Genomic DNA, 26,438 nt, shown 5'->3' on the forward strand with positions numbered 1-26,438 from the left:
TTTTCTAAGCTGAATATAGCTTGCTGAAGTTAAAACTTGTAACTGCATGGATTAAATGTAACAAATTATATGCATGCTTTGTAATGGACTTACTCCAGTGAAGATTTCTATGTTCTTTGGGTTTGGGGTTTGTGGGAGGGTATGCAAGAAAGCTGCAGAACAATTTGCTTTATAGTTGTCAGATCTTGCACTCCTATTTTCAGCACTAGATTTTCATCAGCTGCATGGTTATAGAGGTCAGGAAGCTTGTGACTGAAGAATAATAAAATGTTTGTTGAAGAGCCTCTTTATTCAGTTTAATTCCATAGACACAGGCTACGAAAGAACAGAGTTATTTTAAACTGAATTAACTATAAGTAATCAAAACAATGTGAGAATGTGGTCAAGTACTCTCAGGTGATTTCAGAATGAAGGTCTTCCCTCTTCATGAAGCGTTGTTCTCTTCTAACTAGCATATATACACCTCTCAGTTGCATTATTAAAATGCAACTTATTATTGCATTATTAAAATGCAAAAATTATTTTAGACAAAAACTCTTTCCAAACGGGTTTTGGAAGTTATGTTGCCAAATAATATGTGAATCGTTTGCTTTCAGTTTCGAAAGCAGTTTGAACTCACTCTTGTCAGGTTACTAGATTTGTGGCTAACTATCTCTTTATAACAAATGAAACAACTTTAAACTCTTGTTATACAAGTGCAATAAGTTTATCCTTTTCAAGTATATCATACAAAATTTTTAGATAAAGGATAATTGAGATGAAAGGCTCTATAACAAATATAAAACTGAAATAATTGTGGATCTGGGTGCTGTCTCTTACCAATGGCAGTGTTTTTAACATTTCCTAATTTTGTTATTCTCTGAAAATCCAAAGAACATCAGGTTCTGTGGATTTGAATTTTTCATCCAGTGACGTCTACTGTACTTACACTATTTCCTGCATGACAGAGATGATACTGTAAACTGATTAAAATGTTGGGTATTGTATGTTATGGTTTACCTGGGCTGTTACTTTTAACATTGCACTTGGTTGTGCAACAGTCATTACATAGATTATGCTTCTGGAGTACATTATTTTTATTTTTAAATATGAGGATTGGATGCCTAAGAGGATTGTGATAAACAGTTATTTTGAATTCCTGTTAAAATTTGTGAAATTTTTGGACAGTCACAAAAGTCTTCACAATGAGTCAGGATTACCTGAGAATTCAGCGTTGTTCCTGAAATCACAGTACTTTGAAATCAGTGTTCTATTAACAGAAATAATTAACTTCCTGCGATGATTGTTTGCTTGGATGGGAAAGGATGAGATATGTATTATGTTTTAGACTAGAAAATCTAAAACCTATATGTTGGGCTTTTTTATTTCTTTTTTAAATTTAAGTAATAGACTTTTGTATTTATAATACAGCAACATATAGTAACACTTCCGATAATTAGTTTAATTGACTCTCCATTTGCTATGTCTTATCACAATTGCTTCTGCAACCTCCCAGCCACTAGAAGATTGTCTCAGGAGAGCTAACACCTTTTTTCAAGTTCATTAACTGTTCTCATGATCATCACCTGAAATGCTTGAATGATCAAATCTCATTTTCCTAAAGCATATAACTTATCTCTGTAAACTCATCTTTTACAGTGATCTCCTGTGTGTACGAGGCATCATTAGCCCTCTGTCATACATTCATGAGGAAGTGACTTCTACCGTAAAGATTATGCTTTCTACCACAAGAGAAGTTCACTCAGTTAAAGGCTGGAATAGACAGTTCTGAAACAGAGCATAAATCTTCCTCTGTCTCTCTTTTTCCAGTTACGTGCTCTGAACTTGAGTGATACCGAGATGATGGCAGACACACGCTGGTGGTACTAGGTTTGTAAATGGCAGACGTGACCAGTAGACACATAGTACTAAATGCCGTACATCACAAAATCTATTAGGCTGAGCAATATTTTTCTTTAAGTTAAAAGACATTTTTTCTTCCTATTAATTTTCTATGTATTCAAAATTTAAGCTCACAGCTTTCTCCTCCCCACGTCAAAATCTCCTATGTTGCAAATTTCCATGTTTACTTTGAGAAAGTTTCATTCACATAGGGTTCGTTTGCTGCCCTCTTTAGAAAATGAAGGAAAACCTAGCACATGACTGCACATTTCTGCAGAAAGTTCCTAGGCATGCGTCAAGTTCCTAACTCTTGCCATTTCATTTTAAGCTGAAGAACAGGAGGGATGGGGATTCTAGGTGGTGGGAAATGCCTCTAAGTAGCTGTTGTGATTGTGCTTATGGAATGTCTGTTCCATGCTACAAGGAAATAAATAAGAATTTTAAAATAGGTTATAAGTTTATGTCTGACTACTTCAGTCATAAAGGCAATCTGTGAGTTAGAGGATAATATCCTGGCCTGTTCTGTGAGAACGATTACTGACAATTAGCTGAACAGATGTTAAGCCTAACTACTTTATGAGGAATTATTACCATTTTAGAATGTTTTAGTCTGATGGTTAGCTAGCAGCACATTTGTATATAGTTACCTTCCTCTTCTTTCTATTTTTAAATGTTCCATTGATTGCCAATTACAATTCTAAAATTATTTATGCATTTGTTAGAGAGAAATATAATTTTCTGCTTTTTCTTTTCCTAGTAACACTGAATAGTTTGTTGCTATTATTATTTAAAAAACATATTCCTTTTAGAAAAAAAAACACAGAATTTTAATAATAGGAAAAACTAAAATTGTATACATTTGTATTGTCAAAATGTTAACTGCCACAAACATAACCCAGTTCTATATTATGAATCAAGTTAAATCTTTTGTCTAGTATGACAATATAGTACTACATCTGTTCAATAAGCTTAAATTAAAAGGTTACAGAGTTATTTGAGTGCATTAAATATTCAGTCTGAAATAATTAGGAGAAGTTTAAAATTATTTCCAAACGCAACATATGCCTAGTTATAATGCTACAATATTTATTTTTGAGAAGCTGCATAGCCTAGATAATGTCCTCCATAGATACCAAGCTTTATGTCACATCTTGGAATGAAACTTTAAAAAAAAAATTGACACACAATTGTATATAAGAAGAACCGTACAACTTCTACCTAATTAATGGCTTTGTAATTTATAGATAAGTGTGGTTTTGCCTATGGAAAACTTATAGTAGGTAAGTAGGTTTCAAAACCAAGACCAGTATTTGAAGTGTATGGTTTGAAGGTACCATACTGGGACTGCTTTTATGCAACCTTATTTATCTGTTTATTTGTTCAGATTACAAAAGATGAGCAAAAAAAAAAGCAAAACTAGTAAAGGAAAAAAAAAATCACTTTCAAAAATTTGTTGTAGCCCCTCATGAGACTTTTCAAAAGTATGTGTTTATTGGTGAAATAAATTGGTGAAATGGAGGAAAGGAAAAAAAACCCAACACCACAACAACAGGGAGAGGGGAACACACTAGAGAAGTCAGGAAGATATTTATGATATAGGAGATTTAGGAGATTCTACTATACTAGTAAATTGAACGATTCCAGGGGACTGGTTTTTTTGGTTTATTTTTTGTTTGGTTGGGGTTTTTTTGTCATTTGAATATTAAATTACCTTACATCTATTTCAAAGTAGGATGGCTCATTTATTTCTGGAATAGATAGGTGTTTTCTAATGTAGACATTGTGCCAAGGCAAAGTACAGTAAACTCTAGCAAAAAGGAAATGTGAAGCCATATGAATTGCTTCTATACTCAAATAAGCAAAAAGCAAAAAACAAGTAGGAATTTGTGTCAGAAAATAAAACAATTAGAAAAAAATTCCAAGACAAAAACTTTGGTAAAAATAGAAAGTGACACAAAGAAAAATGTAGAAATACAGCACTTCTCAATTAATTCAGCTTCACATTGGTTGTGTGGAGGTAAGTTGATGATTAGAACCCAATGACAAATGTGGAAATGCACTAGTAAAAACGGGACGCATGCAGGGTACTGGCAGAAGTATTTCATGATTTGAAATTTTAAAAAAGGGAATTGTTTGGGGGGGAAGGGTTGTCATTTGATTAATAGATAAAAATAAAATATATAAAAAATTCAAAATATTTGTTGTTTTTTTTTTTCAGATGCTTTTCTGTTTTCTCCCCTTTCAAAGGGACAAGAGGTGAAAGGGGCAAAGAAATGAAAAAAAAATTGAAAATGGAAAATAATATGAAATGGTGGATTTTTAAAATTTTTTTTACACTTTATATGAAATGTTTCCTTTTTTACGCAAAAATCTAACATATCAAAATTTATTGCAGAAGATTCTCCTCCAAGTGCCTTAAAATAATCAAAACAAGTTATTGTTTGATCAGCCCTGCTTATAAATCAGGGGAAAGTATGTTACTAACCATAACTTACAAAAAATTATCGGACTTCTGTCTCTAAGAAATCTATTTATTTACATTTAATTCTAGAGACTGTCAGTTTGCTGCTGTAAGTATTCTATACTGCAGTCGACCTATGACAAATAACTTGAGGTGGCTCCACAGCACGTGATCAGGTAGTTTCTCTTGCCTCTCTTTTCCTGTGTCTATCTGCATAATTTCACCATAAATTTGAAAGAATTGCATTTAATATACTTCTTCTGCTTAAAGGATTATAATAATTTTCTATTTGAACTACAAGTATGATCATGGAAAAAGGAACTAGTTAAGAGGATTACTTGGGGGACTGGATTTATACTAAGAGGCCAATGTCAGGCCAGAGTTTCAGCCTTAATTCTGACAGGTCTTGGTTTCATGGCATACCAGTCAAACCTTCAACAGTTTTAAATCTAACCTTTTGTAATGCCACAGTATATGCACAAAAGGAAGCTGAAAGATGCATTCACAAGGCAAGGACTGGGAACAGAGTAATAGCAAATGTACAACTCAAAAAATTCCCACTCTCAGAAAGGCTATTACAGCTATAAATGGAGGGAAATGAGTAAAATATAAGAAGGAAATTAAAAGGGGCTTTCAACTACTATATGGTAAGAATACAAAAATCTTTCAAGAAGATGTGCCAAATGCAAAAGTATAAAGGAATAAAACTGGGGGGGTGGAGGGGAGAAGGGAAGGACTGAAGTTCTGCAGTGAAATGCATTTCTAATTACTTTCTAGAAAAGTCAGTATCTTTTTGACTCTGCTATACATTTTTTCTCTAACATTTTTTAATTTGCAGACTGAGTCTGTGAAGATACATGGGAGTAGGTCTTTTTCTTCTACATTTGTGCAAGCCAACGTGCTAGAATCTTGTTATATGATTAGCTATAGGGATAATACCACAATTAATGAGAAATGATTAATAGTGGCAATGACACAGAGAAGACACATACTAAGTTAGAAGAAAATAAAAAATTGTGGCAGTGAAAAGGCAACACTGCACCATAGTTACACCGCAAGTGTTTTGCTGTCCTAAATTAAAATCTTAATTTAGTTATTTTCAAGAATATTAGGGAAATACATAGTATGCTTTTAATAAGGCAGAGCAAAATGAGAAGTCTGCGTTTAAATCATATTGAGTTATATGGTTGAGTAATTCCTCAGGTAAGCCATTGTCAGAGTCCAGTACTCTCTGACCAGGTTCTTTTAGACAGCCCTCATACAGAAGGTGAAAAGTTTCGTATCAAATTTACTTAAAGATAGTTGATGTTCCATGGGGTTTTTGATTCAGCAGAGTTACACAAAATATACTGCATAACAATACAAATGTAAGTCAAACTTAGCAAAATGTAGCAAAAATTGCAATATGCCGTTCAATCGCAATACCAATATGATCCCTGTTACTGTTCTCGATAATATGCTCACTGTCACAATGCAGGGTGTCCCCAGTCACCACAAAGGAAAACATGGGTTGAAACCGGATCAAGCTTCTTGCTCTCTTCAAAATTTTTTTGCTAGCTGTTTGGGCTTTTTTATACTTTTTATTGTATTTTGCCATGTATTCACACCTCCCATGCTGGTCTGTCTAACTCAGGGAGACATTCATACTTTTAATGAACTCAGGGAGAAACATTTACACTACCAGTTGATCCATGCAACTGTTGATAGCTGTTCACCTAAAATAAAGGCCACCCTCTAGTCCCCTTTGTGTTGAGATAAAATCAGCTTCTTTGCAACAGCTACATGCAGTCACACCCTACATTATTCCCTGACCTTCATGGGCACATCGTCTTTGCCAGTCTCCGAGCCTTCGTCCATTGTAGGGATTTATTGATCAGTCATAGCTACTCTTATGTGAAAACATTTCCTATGATTAGTATTACTTGATTTTTAGATTTTTTTGGAGGGTATCAGATATAAATCCAATAATCATGAAATGTACAGTGTATGAAAAAAAATATTATTAACAAATTACCATACCTTTTGCAGTTTTTTTCCAATTGTACATAAATACTATGAACTGATATAAATGTTAACATGATAATTACTTTTTCTTGAGGGTGTTAAGTAGCTTGCTTGTATCGATGGCTGATAATTATCTATGATCTTTGCTACAGGTGTTCATTTAATATTTGGTAACGCTTGCCAAAACTTGAAAATTTCCATGTAACTTATTTAGATTTGTTTTTTTGTTTATTTATAAACTGGAAATAGTTGTTTATTACTTTTCTGGGCACCTATTTGCAACCCTGCATTCTCTTAGCCTTAGACTTTGAAAATCAGATTTGAGGAATTGAACTTTCTCTGTTTATGCCTAGGCTGGCCAGTCATAAACCACTTCCTATGTGAAAGCTAAATAAACAAGTTTAAGAGACCCACCAGCTTTAGCACAGATCATGATGAAGTTAATATACAACTTCTGGTTCAGATTCTGTTAGTCACTTGCAAGATCTTGCCCAAATCTCGGCTGTGATAAAGCTTATAGTGACAATGGGTACTGTGGAGTCATAAGAGGTCAACTGTTCAGAGAAAAGATTGACATAGCTTCAGATATGTGAGTGAAACCTTGGCAGCTAAGACAGCTCAGGGTTTGTGTCCACTGCTTTTGAATATTTTAAATGCTGTAACCTATCTGTGAGGAGTTTCATCTTCAAATTTTAACAAGAATATCATGAGAACAGCAGCAAGACCAGCTTATGATTTATTAAGTATAGTTGGACAGGTTTTAGAATCTGAAACAAACACCAGGGACCAACAGATTGCTGCTTTATCAGTTCAGCTTTAATTGTGAGGAGAGTCTGTTAACATAGCTGTTCACCACTCTACTCTTATTGAAATGGAATGAAGCTGCATCAGGAAAGTTCAAATTGGATATTACAAAAAGGTTCTTCACTGAAAGGGTGGCCGGCCGCTGGAACAGGCTCCCCAGGGAAGTGGTTATGTCACCAGCCCTGTCAGAGTTCAAAGAATGTCTGGATGATGCGCTTAGTCATATGGTTTTTTTTAGATAGTCCTGAGACGAGCAGGGAGTTGGACTCAATGATCCTTATGAGTCCCTTCCAACTGAAGATATTCTATGATTCTGTTCTTCTAAATCCATGAAGAAAGTGAATTAAAAAGGATGATCAAGAAGACCATTATGACAAATTGATCTCCTCTTACCCATTGTTCCAACTCACATTACAAGATAGATTTTGTCAAGCAATAATTCTTAGTGAATTCTGAAATGTTTGGGTCATAGCCATACAGCTAACCTTCCCTTTCTTCACTTTCTTCCCAACTCCTTCAAAGAACTTTGATGACTGTGGTCAGTTAACTTTGGCTGGATGCCAGGTGCACACCAAGCCACTCTATCACTCCCCTTCTTCAGCTGGACAGGTGGAGAAAAATACGAAGAAAGGCTCATGGGTTGAGATAAGGACAGGGAGATCACTCATCAATTACTGTCATGGGCAAAACAAACTCAACTTGGAGAAATTAATGTAATTTATTGACAATTAGAAGTCAGAGTAGGATAATGAGAAACAAAAGCAAATCTTAAAACACCGTCTCCCCACCCCTGCCTTCTTCCTGTGCTCAACTCACTCCCAATTTTTTTCTACCTCCTCCCCCTGAGCAGCACACAGGGAAGGGGAATGGAGGTTGCAGTCAGTTCATCACACGTTATCTCTGCCGCGCCTTCCTCTTCACACTCTTCCCCTACTCCAGCATGGGGTCCCATCCATGGGAAACAGTCCTCCACCAACTTCTCCAATGTAAGTCCTTCGCATAGGCTGCAGTTCTTCAAGAACCACTCCAATATGGGTCCTTTCCCATGTATCCTTTCTACACGATGCAGTCCTTCAGGAATGAATTGCTCCAACATGGGCTCCTCTTCATGGGGTCACAGTTCTTGCCAGGAGCCTGCTCCAGCGAGGGGTCTCCACAGGGTCACAGACTTCTTCTAGCCCATCCACCTACTCTGGTATGGGGTCCTCCACAGTCTGCAGGTGTGTATCTTCTCACCATGGACCTTGATGGGCCGCAGGGGAACAAGCTGTCTCACCATGGTCTTCACCACAGGCTGCAGGGAAATCTCTGCTTCAGCGCCTGGAGCACCTCCTCCCCCTCCTTCTTCACTGATCTCAGTGTCTGCAGAGTTGTTTCTCTTATGTATTATCACCTCCTCTCTTCTGGCTTCTGTGGTGCAGCAGTTTTTCCCCCTTCTTAAATATGTTATCACAGGGGTGCCACCACCATTGCAGATTGGCTCGGACTTCGCCAGTGGCAGATCTGTCTTGAAGCCAGTTGGCACTCGCTCTGTCAGTCATGGGGGGGAAGCTTCTAGCATCTTCTCACAGAAGCCACTCCTGCAGACCCCTTGCAGACCCCAACAGAAAATTCACTCCTGGAATATTGGCTGTTCATTTAAGGCATAACATATTTATAAATTACTTTCCCCACTGTAGGCTCAGATAATATTAACAATGTCAGTGAGTCTTGATTTGATGTGTTTCAGTTTGTGCCTGATTCCTCTTGTCCTGTCAGTGGGGACTACTGAGAAGTCTGGCTGCCTCATCTTCATTCCCTCCCATCAGGTATTTATACACATAGACAAGATCCCCCTGAGCCTTCTTGCTTCCAGGTCAAACAGTCACAGGTCTCTCAGTTTATCCTCATATGAAAGATGCTTCCATCCCTTAATCATCCTAGTGGCCTTTCTCTGGACCCAATCCAGTATGTTCATACCTTTCTTGTACTGGGGAGCCCAGAACTGGACACAGAACTCCAGTTGTGGCTTCACCAGACCTGAGTGGAATCTCCATATGAACACAAGCAAACACTTTTTTTTTTTTACTGTGAGGGTAGCCAAACACATGGGCAGGTTGCCCAGGGAGGTTGTGATGTCCCCATCTGTGTATGTATTCAAAACCTGACTGGACACAGTCCTGGACAGCTAGCTCTATGTGATCCTGCTTGAGCATGAGGTTGGACAAGAAGACCCCCAGAGGCTCCTTCCAACCATTCTGTGAAAGCCAAATATAGAACTCTAAATTCAAATGATGCTTCTATGTGTAGAACTGGGTATTCTATTGCCAACAACCTACAACTGTAGGTTGACATTAGTATCACATCCTTGACTGTAATACTTCAAGTTTGATCTTTGATTACCTATCTCGGGTATCATTTTTATAGCTGTTCTTTTCCACAGAAGCCAAGCCCCAGTGTTACAGACCTCGATTTGTCATGAAATAATTTATCTGTTCTAACATTCAAATCTTACATATGATCTAAAAGCCAATCAAATTCAGCTATCATTCCATGAAAGAAAATTATCTAAATATTATTAGAAATTATGTCATAATTATAAATCTAAGTTTACTTCAGATTTTTTGTATCTATATTTCTACATGACACAATACAGTAGACTATGCAAAGAATAATAAAAATAATAGGCAAGTTCTAGACTAGGAGTACTAAAATATCACCTTTTATAGATATTAGAAATGTATCTGTTTTCATTATTTGTATAATGCAGAAATACAGCTTTATTTTAAACAAAGTAAACTTGTGAAATTAGTGCTTTTTCTAGAGAAGAGATTAGAAACATTGTTCAGATGTGCAGATTTTAAGAGCTAGTGATGCTTAATTCTGATAAAGAACCCTAAGAAGTGAAAACAATTTGTGACAATTGAATTTCACAGATGGAAAAGTAGAGTAATACTATTGCAAAATGCAAGATCATGAATTAAATCATACATCAAATAAAAGTAATTGCAAATGTCTCAAATGGATATTGAAATCTCCAAATATAGCTCATGTATTGCAATGTGTTATGGAAGTCAACAGATGAAATGTTTTAAACAGATACTGCTTTTTGAATAAGAATGCTTATGCACAAAAAAAGCTGACAAAATGTTAGAAAATGTACACGACCCAAAAGTGAGAATAAAACATAATTAGACTGTAAGTCTCAATTACGTGAGGTGAATTCTCCAATAAGTTAGCCTGTATATCTGAAACTAATTCCTTTTCCATTTAATATTTGTGAAAATAACTCAAAACTACAACAAAAAAAATCCCATGAACAGCTAAATAGGATTTTCTAAAAGTAAATGGCTGCACTTTTGTCAACATATGCACATTCCTTCAGAAAAGAAAATGCTATGAACTAAAAATATTTTATAGCTTCTAGAATGTTGATACCACTTTCTGAAAACCTTCAGAAGCCATTTTACTGACAGTAAGTTGAATTAATTTTCAGATATTATTTAAATAATAGTTAATATAATGTTCCAAATTTACTATATGTTAAACATTGTCTTTAAGTCTTCTTAATGTTGAAGACTTTGGTATGTTAAAAATGTGACTCTGACTGATGCTATTTGTAACCCAGGCTGAAGCTATATAGTGTTTAGGTAAAAATTTCCAGTGTCTTCATTTCAAATGTTGCGTAACATTTGTAATGCCAAAATAAGAATAATAAAACTTGGAAACCCAGAAAATCTTTCCTTAGTTCTTGAATTATCAAGTTTTTGCGTTTCAGTTCAGATTAAACATTTACTTTTAATCACACTTATCAAGAGATAGACAATATATCCTCTGGATTGCTTTTATGTAGTTCTCAGCTTGACCAATTAATTTTATAGGTTTCTCTGTAAGGTACATCTGTCTCCCTCTACTTTTGATAGATGATATTAATTTTATTTCTTTGCTTGCATTTTGCTGTGGTTTGCATAATATGTTAAAATAAGTGTGACTGGGCAGCAGAGAAGGAAGTTATGTATGTTCCCTGTCCTAACTGATGCATACGGATACCTCTAAGGAAAGAGTGAAAGATTGTTCTTTGTCTGATTGCAGCTCAGTATAAGCTTTCGAAGAAGCTCTTGCAATGCAGGGGGTGAGCAACAACCTCAGTAAGTGAGGACTGTCAAGCATGAACAGAGCCAGGGAGATCTTGGAATGAACAGGGAGAAAGCTTCAGGGACTACAGGAAATACAGACAGGGTTTTTTACTTTCCTAGAGAGAACAGTGTGGATGTTTTCAATCCAAAAGACCTCTGAAAACTGCTGGACCACAGGAAAGGGTATGCAATTCAGTTACACAATGGGTATTAGTAATGCTGTTTAAAAAATCCTTCTCTTCTTGTCTGATCAACTCTAAAACCATTTGGCTCCAAAAAAAATGAAAAGGGGTGCATCTATTTAAAAGCCGTAGGTGATCTGGGGTCAGCAGCCATCAATCAGTTTCTACATTTAGAAGTCCTGGAGAGATTTCTGTAGTTTTTCATCTTTGTCAGCTGTTCTAAGGGGTTTGTTTTGTTTTGTTTTGCTTTGGGGCTTTGGTTTTGTTTGTTTTTTTTTTTTTTTTCTTTTTTCCCCTGAGCTTTGCTGAGTTTTACCAAAACCTACCGGGAAAAATGAAGTGCTCTCAGCAGGAAGCATTGAACCAGTTTCTGCTTTGCTCTAACAATTACAGTCTGCGTGCTTCGTTCAGAGCTGAAAGCTACTCTGGCACTTGCACCTCTTTCATGAATGATCAGCAGAACAGCAAGGAATCTCTCACAGTTGTGTGAGAAATTAATTGTCTGAGATCATAATAAGAGTCTGAGTAAAATATATGCATTTTATCCATCCAAAAAGTACCATTGGAGCAATGTTGTTTTAAGAAAAGAAAATTGGAGTTCAGATATCAATGTAAATTAATTTTAATGCATCAGTAACCTTTTTGCTCTGAGCCAGGAAGTGTTGCTGCTTTGACTAGTAACACAAGTATAGTTGAATAACATCACCACTTGAATAAAAGCAGCAGGAGGTCCAAACCAGATCTTTTCAGGCAATTAAATTCAAGCACAACCTCATCAGAGTTTTATAAAACTTTCTGTCTTATAGTGTGTTTCTGCAAGTTAAACAGGTGACAAGTTACCTTCTTCCTCGCAAATAGAGAGTTTGAATACTGTTTCAGGAACACTAAGACATGTCAGCAAAAGATAACTCATTATGATCATTATTTGTGATGAGAATCTGGAGAAAAATGTTGATACACCACTTTTTTCTTTTTTTTTTTTTTGCTATCATCAGTTGTTTTTTCGCTATCCACAGGTTTATTTTCCCACCATCAGCTAAAATCTACTTTTGAGGATTATTTGTAGAGTCTTGATTACTCCCTGATTGTCCATTTCAGCTGAGGTTTTAGGAGAACTGCAAGTTCCTTTCTAACATTATACTTATTAACTCTTCATATAATTTTGACATCAAAACTGAAATTCTCTTATGCAATCCACGTGATACCTTCTTCAAGATTTTGTTTAAAATTCTATTGATCTCATCTTGACTAGTGGAAAGGCTGGCTTTGAAAACTGTCTTATTCTTCTGTGCTGGAAGTGCACCTGCTGCAACTTAACTCAGATAGATGAACTCAGATTACTGATAGTGACTTCTAAAGGCTTGGCTTATATTCAGAGTGTTAATAGTGACTTATAAAGACCTAGGAGGATTTAATAATCTGCCTATTTACTCAGATTTTTCAAAATAAATGCAGTTAGAATTGTGAGCTTTCTGAATTTTCATTCTTATCCCTGAAATATAGATGCCTCAAATTCCTTATTCTGTGAATTCATGCAAGAATTATTATGGAGCCAACTAAAACCCACAGAAAATGGTACATAACCATCATAGATGGCATTAATCGCTATTTTTTTGTATTCTTTCAAGAATACAGGTAACAAGTTGGATAAAAAGCCTAAACTAAACTCCCCTTCATTAGAAACAAGTCTTTCAAGTCAGTCTAGATGAGAATGTAGTTGAAGGAGCAGTGGGGAGGGTGTTTAATTCTTTTTTGTCCTTGTAACATAGTGATTTGCAAAATTCTAGCAAAGATAAACCAGTTATTCAGTTTCTCTTGTTGCCTAGTGTACTGTTGTACACTTAGTATCAAATATAGTAAATCTTAACATTTTAAGTGGAATGGCTTTTTTAATTCTGTCATTAAACAGAAGCTACTGTCACCTCTAGTAGGAATTTTCATAAGGGATCTATTAGGACATAAACATTGTTACTTATAGTGATGATGCATTCCCCATATGTATGCATTTCCTTCCTAGGGAAGTGGTTAAGTCACCATCCCTGGAGGTATTTAAAATATATGTAGACGGGGAGCTTAGGGACATAGTTTAGTGGTTTATGGGTGGACTCGATGATTCTATGATTCTACGATTCTTCTTACACATTGTGCCAAGAATGAGATTTCATCACTATGTTATCCTAAATATTTATCTGTGATTACATATTGTATGTGTTGTTAGTGCATGTGTGGCAGCTATGGAGTATTTACAAGAAAATTGTAGTTGCTGCATCTGAATTCATAATGCCTAGGATTAAGTAAAACACAACACTACTGAACTGAGAATTATCATTTAGACCCTTTAATATTATGAGTCATACAATTTAATTTATTGTCGTTATTCACAGGTTCAATTATTTTGCTTTTATATATAATACATTCCAAAATACTAGTAAAACAGCAGTTGTGTATTCTGGACAAGTATTTTTGGTCATACATTCTGGGCAATTATTTTTTCATGTAGACATAGACATTGCCTTTTGTCTTGTGCTTCTCAACTGCCTGAAAGAATATAATCATATCTTATATTAAAAGCCTGAAGACATTTTCCTAGCAACTGAAGGTTTCCAGAGCCTGTTGTCTAGTCTGAGGCTTAATGGGATTGTCTGACCTATCCAAACTACCACTTTTTCTTAGCCTCCAGAACCTGTGTCTGCACTCTGACTGCCTGTAGGGAATGATATTTGGCCTGACATCTCACAAATTGTGCTTCAGAGCTGACTGTTAAAGTGAGTTGATGATGGTCACAATTGTTCCAAGAACCAACCTAATAGTTTAACAGTATAGAAGATCAATGTCTTTTCCCCACTTCCTAGAGCTGGAGTGCACTAGGCACATTCTTGAAGCATTTATTTTAGTTTTGTTTCATCTGAAGGCTCACTTGTTCTGAGATTGCTACATTATGTGAACTAAAGTATGCTAAGAGGGGATGATTTGGAGTTGACTTTGGAAGTATATTTCTAATCTTAATGAAAAGATGACTGTAAACACACCTATACAATACGTACCTCAAAAAACCACAAAGATATGGAAACAAGGTGACAATTGATTTAAAATTGATTTGTGGATCTGGATGTCTAGTGCAGTAAAGACCAATTTGCTCTGCACCAGAGACTCATGTCCTTAATATGGTTCCACATTTTGAATAAAGTAGTAAAAGATATAGAAGAATGAGATTCTTAAGAATACACCTAGATGGAAGTTAATGTACAGTTGATCATAATTCAGTATGAATTGTCTTAGTGACTACTTTCCAAATTTAGAAATATGCCACTTCTAGTAGAAAAGAAAAAAAAGTATTGAAAAATCCTAGAAACAAGATCAAAAAACAAAATCTCTGTAATTATTTTTTATTTGTAAGAAACTATGCTATCTGAAATTGATCTTTTCTAAGTCTAGCAAGTCATGAAAGTTTCAGGCTTTTAAAAACAAGTTACAACCAACTATCCAACTGCATCTAGATTTTCCAGTCAGTTGAAGAAAGAAGAATGAAAAACATATTCAAAGTTCGTTCCAATATATAAAACAAAAAGCTAAAAATACACTGAGAGTCAGATTTAGTATAAAATCAAGCATTAGTGGACACATATAAATGGTTTTACATATAGAGTTGTTCATGGTATAGTAATCTTCCATTAAACTGAGAAATGCTAACATTCAAGGTCTAATTGTTCTCATGGTACGGTGCTCATTACTGCACGATCTGTTAACCTCTTTTTTTTTTTCCTTTGATGGCTTTATCTATCATTCACAGATGTCTCAATTCAAATTCAATGAAACTAGCGTAAATATTCCAGTCAGCTGAGTGTAACGTACTTCACATGTTTTGTGACTTGTTATATTACAAAATGGGCTGATATCACCATGGATAATTTAATTACATTAGCAGTACTTTTATCTCAAACTGTTTCATTGTTTAACCTTTTATGGAAAAAGAGTACTGTTTCCCTAAGAAAATTCAAGTAACTTTTCTAAGAAGTAAAATTAGCATATAATATTTGATTATTTGGAATAAGCAAATTCTTCAAATGAAGGAAAAGGAATAAAGAACTGTTGGCTGACCTTCTCACATCTCTGATGAGGATTTATACATTAAATTCTAATATTTGTATTTTTTGATATGTAGAAACAGTAATGAAAAAAAAAAACCCTCTCTAAAGTCTGTGTCTTTGAGATTTCAAAGCAGTAACACCTCATTCATGAATCACAATGCATTAATATTATGCACAGCAAATAATGTTTTAGAACAGTTGCGTATTCAACATGAAAGAAGTAAAAAGGAACACAGAAGGCAAACCTAATGTGCCTTCCTAAGTCTTGTTTAATAAAACAAATTGTTTTTGCATGAACAATAAAATCAGCAACACAGGTGATACTATCTGGACAGCAGTGGAAATATATTATCACAAGAAATGCAGAGGAGAAACCTCAAGGCAAATCCAGCAGTAAACATGGTGGGCAGTGGCAGAACACAAATATTGGTGGCTTTTCTTCCCAATCTACACATTAATTCTATATACAACAAGTAAATATAGCTAAGCTTTTCTTTTGCATTTAGAATCCTCTTACCGTTTTACGTTGCCATTTACATTTACTTTTCATGCATTCTCTTTGAAAATCTTGTTTCCATTTTTAAAAAGTTTACATGTACATTACTGTCATGACAAAATATTTTCAAAGTTTAAACACCAAAAGCAAGGTTAGCATGATCATGGGCAAGAGAAACGTGTATCATGTTCTAACTCAATCTGTTTTCGTTTCATTTTTCATACACCACTAATCAGGGAAGCTGTTTGAAGAAATGTAACTGAAGTAAACACTCCATACATTTTTCGATGAATGTCAGTGCTCTTTATCACTGATGGTCACTTTCAGGACCTTGTTCTGCAATTGTGCTATAACTATTAAAGATATTGAAGCTTCTTGTCCATTGTTGTGGACCTTTTGATGACAAGTATGGCAGTGGTAAAGGACAAAACACATTTTAAAATACTGCTGCCTTCTCTCTTTTAATACAGCTGTAGTGCAATTAACTAAATATGACTTATGTAAATTAGTATGTAGATTAAGAATTATGAGAAAGGTATTTTACCACAAGAACACAGTGTGTTCCTTAGCAATTTCCATTGTTAATATTTCTAGCAATGTTTTTTCCCCCAGGCACCATAAGCATCATCAGTGATTGCAGCAAACCTGTGAAATTCGGTAGAGTGAAGTCAGTGGGACTAGAGGGAATGCCATTCTCAGTAGCTTGTGAAATTGTCTTCAGGTTTGGATGAGATATAAACTTCTGAATATGTCATTTTCTTCTCTAGTGTGTATTGTGACCTCAGTTTTCACCAAATGTGAATATGATCTACTGTGACACTGCATCAGTAGCACAACAGAGTGTAGATCCTGGGGCAACGCAAATTCTTCAGAGAATGTAGGAAAAGGTGCTGTATGAAGAATATTGACAGAGACAAGCATATTGACATATCTTCCATCAACTGGAGAAGCATATTTACTTTCTACAGGCATGCTCTGCATAGACCATCTATTCAAGCAAGCTCCCCCAAAGGTTTTAAGCTAAGAAATAAAGCCATGTTTTATTCAAACAGCATGTTTGATTATAACCTTTTTAACAGAGAAAATCAAGGAAGACAGAACATACACAAAAAGGGTTTATTAACAGCTCTTACCTATTGCACTGTGCAAATCACTGATCCCAGTCATCTCAATGACTTTCTGGCTTGCCGCAAACTTTGCATGCTTCTGTCCTTAGAAAGTATTGTCATCACTTTGGAGGCCTGCAACTTCTAGTTAAGAGTTGCAAGCACCCAGCTCCCTACTGTGCCTGTCTCACCAATCTCTTGAACCTTATACCCCAAGCATGAAACTTTCCTTCATCCTTCTATCATCTCCTTCTGTCACCAATGAGAGGATAAACTAGATTCACGGGAATACACTTTTGAGCTCTCCTAGAAAAGAAGTGATAACACTGAACAGAAAATAACTCAGGTTTTCACTGGTGGTTGAGAGAGAGCATAGTAGGGCACTCAACTGGGGGGAAAGACTAATGTGTTTTGGTTCTTGCATTTAAATTATAAAAAATACCCTTCTTCCTTCTTATCCTGCAGCAAGTATACTTTAATAGACAAAGACACAATATCAAGATTTTTAGAGTGATTTTGTAATATTCCATTTATGAAAAATCCTCCTCGGAGAAGTCCAATAAGTCTCTTGAGGCCTAACTTTGCTTCACAGGAATCACGTTGACTTTTCTACAATGTTTCATACCAAGGTAGTTTTAAATAAGAGGTCATACACAAAAATAATTTCATCTGTTTAATCCCTGAGCTCCCTTTGAACTGTGTATTTCATGGAGTCTGGTTCACTGTTGCAGTTGACTGTTTATTTTGTTTCAAACGCCTTCTATCAACACTTCAAACCCTAACAAATCCTTTGTACAAGCCTCATCAAACTCTTTGTTAGTGAATATAAAGACATATAATTTAGTTTTTCTAAATATCTCCCTGAATGTTCTTTTGTACCCAGGATGTCTGTTGGTCATGGATGCTCCCTGTTAGGCTTTCTAGAGATTTGTTGTTGGTTTTGTTACTGTTATTTGCTCTTTGAGTTCTTTTCTTCCTTCTAGTGTTTTTGTATGAATCAATATTTTCACATTCAACCTACCAGAGTCTGTGATTTTTTAATTTCATTTTTTTATGGGGAATGGCAGATTCTAAGGTCTGCTTCTTCCTTTCCTTCCCACACCCTCCAGTTTAGCCATACCACCTTCCTTTTATTTATTTTTGAGCCTTGATTGAAATGTACACATTTTTCTCTGTGTCCAATACAGTAGTCTTAGTCTGCTTTTTCTATGAGCATTTAACATCATTGCCCTCTTTTAAGCTTCCTTTTAACAAACTGCATTCTTAGTTTCTCTTTTCAAAACTGAAGACAACTGTGAACTTTGTTTTAACTTTTGTTCCTTCTGCAAGCATTTTGAATCTAAGTACATGATGGCCACTGTGAGAGAGACAGTCTTCAATTCTGAATCAGGACATATAAAATAACGAGAAACATAGAATCATAGAATGGTTCGGGTTGGAAGGGACCTTAAAGATCATCCAGTTCCAACCCCCCTGCCATGAGCAGGGACACCTCCCACTAGACCAGGCTGCTCATAGCCCCATCCATCCTGGCCTTGAACACTTCCAGGGATGGGGCATTCACAGCTTCTCTGGGCAGCCTGTTCCAGTGCCTCACCACCTGCACAGTAAAGAATTTCTTCCTAATATCTAATCTAAATTTCCCCTCTTTCAGTTTAAAACCACTACCCCTCATCTTATCGCTACACTCCCTCATAAAGAGTCACTCCCCATCTCTCCTATAGGCCCCTTTTAAGTACTGGAAGGTTCCTATAATGTCTCCCCGGAGCCTTCTCTTCTCCAGGCTGAACAACCCCAGCTCTCTCAGCCTGTCTTCATGGCCCTCCTCTGGACCTGCTCCAGCAAGTCCACATCCTTCTTATGTTGGGGACTCCAAAGCTAGATGCAGTACTCCAGGTGGGGTCCCATCAGAGCGGAGTAGAGGGGCAGAATCACCTCCCTCGAGCTGCTGGCCATCATGGCAAAGGTTGCATTACTTTTTTTTTTCTAACCTACTACTCCATGAAACAGTTACTGATCCTACATAAAAAAATAATCTTTAATTACTTCAAAATTAATATTTAATCTTTAATTATGCTGTGTTGATCTATGTGCCCAATGTACGTTAGCTGTAATCTCCCATTACTGTTTAGTTACCTGTACTCACAGCCTCTCTGACCTCAGCAGGTCACAGTGTGGTCACAGTCATGATCAGGGGCTTCCTCATGACCTTAGATAGGGAACTACAATAAAGATGACAGGCAAAAAGAATGTCTTGGGTTTCTTTTTTTTAAATTTATGTGAAACCATGACATTTGAGATAAGACATACGTTTTCTAGCATTTGTTTTGCCTCTGTGACTCCTTGGACTGCCTTTTTGGCAGGTTTCTAGATCTTACAAGGGTATGTGTGCCTGTTGAGTGCACAAAACTGCGAGTGAAGTACATGAGAGCTGTGTATGGTGTAACAGGCACACAGGACTGGGTTTGAGTAGCCAGGTTGTAGTGGAATCAGGCCATGAACCACCTTCTGCTCCTCATGGGCGGTTCCTGAGGTCTCTGGGACTGCCATAAAGAGCGGTGGGGAAACCCATGTGTGCCAAACTGTGACCAAGCCAGAGGAGCTCATGGCCCCGCTCAGGCATACGTACTGCTAGCTGCTAGAGGTGGAGACGTGTTGGGGGAGGCATGCCATGCCACAGGGTTATGCACATCCTCAGACACTGCAGCCATGGGCAACCCATACCAGGGCTGGAACAATAAGGAACTGAGCATCAGAAATCCATTAAGCACAGGGCAGCAGAAAAAACTGTGTTACGTACAACAACCCAACCTCTTACAACCACCCTGGAGGTGGGGACAGACTCCGAACAGACATTTGGGTGTGGAGATAATAGAGGTTTATGTACGTGTTTCTTTAATCATTTTTGTTATTCTTTTTCTCAATATTGGAATAACTGAACAGAATTTTATGCTGGCTGGTGTGCTGGTTTTGGCTGGGATAGAGGTAATTTTCTTCATAGAAGCTTCTGTGGGGCTATGTTTTATGTTTCTGCTGGAAACAGTGTTGATAATAGAGGGATGTTTTAGCACTGCTGAGCAGTGCTTACACGGAGTCAAGGCCTTTTCTGCTTCTCACCCCACCCCACCGGCAAGTAGGCTGGGGATGCACAAGAAGTTGTGAGGGGACACAGTTGGGACAGCTGACCCCAGCTGACCAAAGGATCTCCCATACCATATGATGTCATGCTCAGCAATAAAAAGCTGGGGGAAGAAGAAGAAGAAGCTGGCCCAGGGCGGGCACATTCAGAGTTACAGTGTTTGTGTTCCCAAGTAACTGCTATATGAGACGAAGCTCTGCTTTCCTGGAGATGGCTGCACACGTGCATGCTGGTGGGAAGTCATTAATTCCTTATTTTTCTTTGCTTGCTTGCATGGCTTTTGCCTTACCTATTAAATTGTATTTATCTCGACTCATGAGTTTTCTCACTTTTACCCTGCCGATTCTCTCCCCCATCACACCAGTGAAGAGTGCGCGAGCAGCTGTTGGGGCAGGGGTTAAACCATGACAGCTAGCAATAAATTAGAGTCAGGTAAAATTCCCTGACTTGATACTGTTATGCCTACAATGACACTGTATGGATTGGCGAGTAAAAGACTAGTCATCAGAAAGCCCTGATGACTTCAGCGGTGGCTGCATCACTACTTCTTCTGTCTATAGATATAGTACAACTATAGAAATAACTATAGAAATAAGGATTCTGTACTTTGAGGTGCAGGTAAATTCACTGTCTAGTATGTTCAATATTCTAGAAAATCATATTAGCAAATTAATAGTTCAGCAAACACTGTATGTTTTGAATGGTGTATAGCAAATAAGGAAAGGATAATTTGCAAAGAATGAATATTGGCATAAATAATGCATCATTTCCTAAGAACTATTAATTTTGTGATGAAAAATGTAAGGGTACAAATGACGACTTGGTAGGTCATCGAGACAGTGCATATTGTAAACCACAGAGAGTGGAAATCAAATTGTGCAGGCACTATAATTTCTGGCATTTCCTATATTATGTGTATATACTAAGTAATGCTTTAATTTGGTATTTTTAAATATGCATCAGAAATAAAGCAAGCATGATAGCACAGTCCCAGGGAGCAGCAAGCGTGGGCTGTCCTGCAAGGGAGGGTTGCTGGGAGGGGGGAGTGACAGTCACCTCAGTGGCACTCAGAGACAGCCAACAGTCCATTGGTTGCCAGGCAGGCCCACAGCAAGGGGATAGGTCCTGAGATCAAGCCAGAAAGTCAAATATTTGGGTGAGGGTCGAGGCCCAGGTAGGCAAGGTATAATGTCAGGTACCAACCCACTTGCAGCATAGCCCAGGTGAGGGCCAAGGGCGAGAGCCTGAGCTTAAATGCAGCTCCTGACTGAGCGGGGGGGCCCCCAGAAAGCCCTCCGCACAGCTCCCTCTCAGCTCTTTTCACAGCAGTTTGATTCAAGGTCGCAGCCCCATCCTACCATAGCTCACTTCGAGCACAGGTGGGCAGTCCACAAAGTGTGTGTGTGATGTGTGGGGAGGTGGCAAGAGGAGGTTCGTTCCTGTCCCCAACATGGTGACATGATGTTCACAAACATTTTCTGGAGTATTCTCTTCTCTAATAGTTTTTTTCCTTTTTTTTTTTTTTTCCTGAGAGGTTGTTAGAGTCCATTATGTTCTGTGGGTATTTCTCCAGTCTCACTTAAAATGTACTTTATTTATTTCATTAGTATTTAATAATTCTTATTAATAGAAAGAAAACATAATCTTTAAGATACGGGACTTGAATTAAAATCATTTGACATTCATTTTTGCTTCTAAATTACTTCCCTGGGGTTCTGCATAAATCTTTCTGCTTTAGTTCCCCTTTAGTACAAAACAGAGTATTGTGCTGCTTTTCACCCAGCCTTATATAACTTTAAGAGTTATATTTTCTTCAAGTATCTTACTGTGTGTCCATAAAAGTCTTGGGCTTTTCTTATTCTTCATCAATTACATGGAAGCACCTGGGGTTATAGATAGGAAGATTTTCTCCTGCCTAAAGCAGACCTAAAATATAACAATTATCATAATCACTTTCAAATTTCATCTCGTGACATCATTTTGTCTCATGACATAGCACCAGTATTTTGCAGATATTTAATTTCTTTAATTTCTAAGTCAGGTATGTTAATACTGTAACACTGTTTCATGTATAGCTCTTTAATTTTCATACTCTTCACTATACAACTTTTTTTTACTCTCTATGTCATTGCTAAAAAAAAAATTTTTATTCTCTACTGGTATTTATTTTCCATCTTCCCCTGTTTTTTCCACTGCTTTTACAGGATGCATTGGTTTACTTAACATTATTAATTCTACTACTCCCTTAATAATCTTTCAGTTGCATGAAGACTAATAATGATTTTTGTGAAGACAGAGTATCAGCTGTTACAATCCTACTGATGACTTATTTTTAAATAGTTCAGAAATGTTATCCCATACAAATATCATGAGGGAGCGCATTTTCTTTACCAGTAAAAACGAGTCCTGTATATGATACCAGAACTATGCATAATTACAAGAATGAAGGGCAAAATATAAGTGGGCAAGAATTCTACTGCATTAGGCATGCAACAGCTTTCTTTTTGAAGTGACTAAAAGGAAAACTAACCTTTTATAAACATCTATTATAGTTACCCATGTGAAAATTTCGTTATGAAAAAGGTATGTTAAAATGGGTTCCTGAATGTAGGATTTCCAAATATACAGTATTATAGAGCATAAACTTTTACACCTGATAGTATTGACAGAGTAATAGCAGCTATAATGGATATAATAGTTTGACACTGTTACCTTAAAAGAAAAAATGCTAAATGATCCAAACTACACATTTGATAGCACATTATCTAATAGTATCATTGAACATCATGAGATTCTGAAGATAATGGAGTGGTCTCAGAATAGAAAGACTATGAATATTCTGTAGAAAGGCTAGTAGTTTCCTTGCAGAACCATGTGCTTTCTTTTTAGTCTGGGGAATCACCTCCCAGGGGTGGAAATACAGAGACAGGAACTGGAAATTAGCATATTTGCCTGGCTGTGCAGCTAGGTGGTTAGAGTACTTCAACTGTTAAATTAAAACAAAAACTATGCTGGGAGGAAGATGAAAATCCGGTTTCTACCCCTTCTGAGTTTAATATTCAAAGCATCAAGTCTGCTATTATTACTACTAGTTTGTCATAGTGCATACCTTTCTGGTATCTTCAAAGGCTTAAACAGAGCTGGTCACTCTGCTGCACAAAGGTCATTGGGACAGGTTCACATGAACAGCAATTTTCTAACAGGACATAACTAAATTTTAGATGTTTTCATCACAATTTAGGTGACAACAGGAGAGACTGAATACCACCCTTTAATATTATCCTATAATTTTCAAGAGCTCAGTTAGTCATTTAATATTCTCCAGTTCAAGGTTTCCACAGAGAGTATCTTTCCTGTCCTATTTTGATCTTTCAGCATAGTCCAAAATATGCTCAAAAATATTGTTTGAGTACATGGGGGAAGAGGAAGACATTTAATTAAACCATGTAATTAAAGTGATATCATAATCCGCATGCACTTTAGAGACAGAGCAGGTGTATGTAGGTATGTAGGTATAGAAATATACACATCCCCATGTCAATACACGTGCTGTGTAGAAATTTTTTTACATTAAAAAAATGTAAAGAATTTTCAAAATATAAGTGCTGTTGTTTATTTTTATTAAATGCCTTCCCTTATAAGATACACTTTATTCTTTACAATAATTGTCTCATTTGTAAATGTTAATTTAGAGGCCACTACCTTGAAGTGTAAGATAAATGTACTGAGAAAAAAAAGGCTTCCAAAAATAAGCTTCATTATCTTATTTTGATTTTCTTTCTGTTCTGTAATCACTCATCTCCATGCAATGAAAATTGCTGGATATATTGAAGGGCCAAAACACACTTTTCTATAAATTAAATGGTCCTGGAGGACTCTGTAGGCTTCTGGCTTTGATTGTGATACACCAAAAACCTCAAGCATATGACTAAGGAACTTTGGTTTTCAGAGTACTTGCTTTGTTGTGTATTTTCTATTTTTGTAGTGAGGCATTGATATTCAACTGTATTTCGTGTGAAAACAAATATGTTTTTCTCTGTCTGAATTCTAGGCTGCCATGGAAAATACAGAATAACCTTAAGGAACAATTGTTATGAAGCTACCCTCAGTAATGAAGCAGGTGTGAAAGACAATTCCCATTTGCCAGGTGAAACAATGACTACGAAATCAGCAGTTCACATGTTAGCCTGCTTTCTTCAACTATGGATTGTAAATGGGCAGGTAATATGTGAGAGGCAAATGACTGCTGAATGGCGACTGGAACCAAAACCTAGTGTAGTAAAATGGACACCAAGGGAAAACATCTGCTCAGACTTTTACACCGAATGCTGGAATATGAATAAAACTATAACTGGGGAAATCTCGGAAGAACAAAATCTCAGTATCCCTCAGATATGCCCCTTACAGCTTCAATTAGGTGATAGTCTCTTCATCTCCTCTGAGCCATCCTTTCAGTCCTATGGAATGAATTTGGTAAATGTCTCCAAGGAAGAATTTATTAACTGCCCTAAAGCTGGTTTTCTTCAAAAGGGGTTGATTTTTGTTTGCCAGATAAGAGGACTGCACCAAGTTGACCCTAACTGGCTTGGTGTTGGAACTCATTACTTTGCAGAGCTTCATAAGAGAGGCCCGCTATTGTGCAGCATGGGCCTTCGTCTAAATATAACCGTGAAGCAGCAGTTTTGCCAACAGTCTCCAAATGCACCATTATGCTCTGGGCATGGAAAATGTCTAAGCCACATTTGGGAAAAAGCATATAATTGCCATTGTTTCTCACAGTATTCTGGAAGATTCTGCCAGAAGTTTGATATGTGCTCCACTAAACCTTGCCACAACAATGCATCCTGCACTGCAAAATCAGAACTTTCTGGAGATTCTTATGAATGCACATGTCCTCCAAAATTTTCAGGTATTTCTTTTACCCTCTAGGAATAAATGTTACATAGATCATACATTTTCTTTAATGGATAGTAAAACAGTGAGGACATCATTAGCAAGGTTTTTGTATCATTTGATTGTCCATTGCCACTACCACACCTGCACTGTCTCTTTTACATGTAGTCACTTCTGGGAGACTGTGCAGTCTTCTGAAGACAGTTTATACTTGCTTACATTCATGTGCACATTGTGGGGAAAACCAGAATAAGTTCTAATCACACTTCTTTCCCACTTAAGCATGAGACATTGGTAAGTACTTGTGAACTTACAGAAGTAACTGTTTTCTTTGTTTCTTTGTTCGCACTTCAAAGTTATTACACCAAAGAACATAAATCATTTGGACTAAGCTCCCAAAAAATACTTAATTAAGCAAACTGCTGAAAAACAGCAAGTGGTTTTGTTGAAAGGAACAGTTTTTTCCAACCTGTCACAAAACTTCCCTTTTCAGTTTAAAGACCTTTTAAATTACACTAGAGAATTTTTTAAAATCAAAATTTGTTTTTAATTGAAGAGTCAAACATTTAATTAGAAGAGCAAGTAAAACAAAATACTTACTGTCTTCTTCCAGATTGTGTTGTGCTGTAAAGATCCTTTCCAAAGGAGTTTGCTAAACATACAAATTAAATATTTCACAAATGAATAAACTTACCTAATTCTATCTAGGAAATATTGCAGTACTTACCTAAAACCCATTGAAGAAATTTAATCTGGGTTTGGAATTGGACTGCCAGAGAGTACAGCATACTTAGATACATTCCTACCTAAACATTATCTCCATTTGCGGAGAAAGAAAAGAGGATGAAGGAAATTATGGGTATATTATTCCTGCGTTCAGAGCAATGGAGTTTGGAAATCCTTTAGAAAGTACCAGAAATATTCATTCGCATCACAGAAAGGATCGTTGTAGTTCCTTCTGTACTTATGTAGCAGAATACTAGCAATGTTCCTTTGATGGACCACACTTTTGTGCTCTCTCAATAGTGATGCTATGTTATAAAACACAGCTGATGAGTCAGGAATGAGTGAGGTTCATAGAATACAGAAATGAAGGTTATGTTGCATAAAGTTTGCTGTAATTTATTTTTAATTGCTTTTCAAGCTGCATAATAATTTGGTTACTAATGCATTTGCAAATAGAAATCACGCAGGTATGAATAAGTCAATGTTATGAGAAAAATATTTTTATAGTTATTCAAAGTTTAGTAAGAGAGTGGAAAATGTTGA

At 36.6% G+C, this 26,438-nt stretch overlaps 1 protein-coding gene across 1 annotated transcript in view; it reads left to right on the top strand.

Annotated features, from left to right (window-relative positions):
- The first annotated feature begins 1,852 nt into the window (after positions 1-1,852).
- Positions 1,853-26,438, top strand: part of EYS (eyes shut homolog) — an 884,174-nt gene continuing 859,588 nt past the window's right edge. The window contains exons 1-2 of the mRNA XM_063330257.1: positions 1,853-1,869; positions 24,328-25,185. Coding sequence (XP_063186327.1) covers positions 24,432-25,185 — 754 coding nt within the window. The 5' untranslated portion in view covers positions 1,853-1,869; positions 24,328-24,431. The remainder of the gene's footprint in view (positions 1,870-24,327; positions 25,186-26,438) is intronic.

The sequence above is a fragment of the Chroicocephalus ridibundus genome, chromosome 3 (assembly GCF_963924245.1).
Source record: "Chroicocephalus ridibundus chromosome 3, bChrRid1.1, whole genome shotgun sequence".
Lineage (NCBI taxonomy): Eukaryota > Metazoa > Chordata > Aves > Charadriiformes > Laridae > Chroicocephalus > Chroicocephalus ridibundus.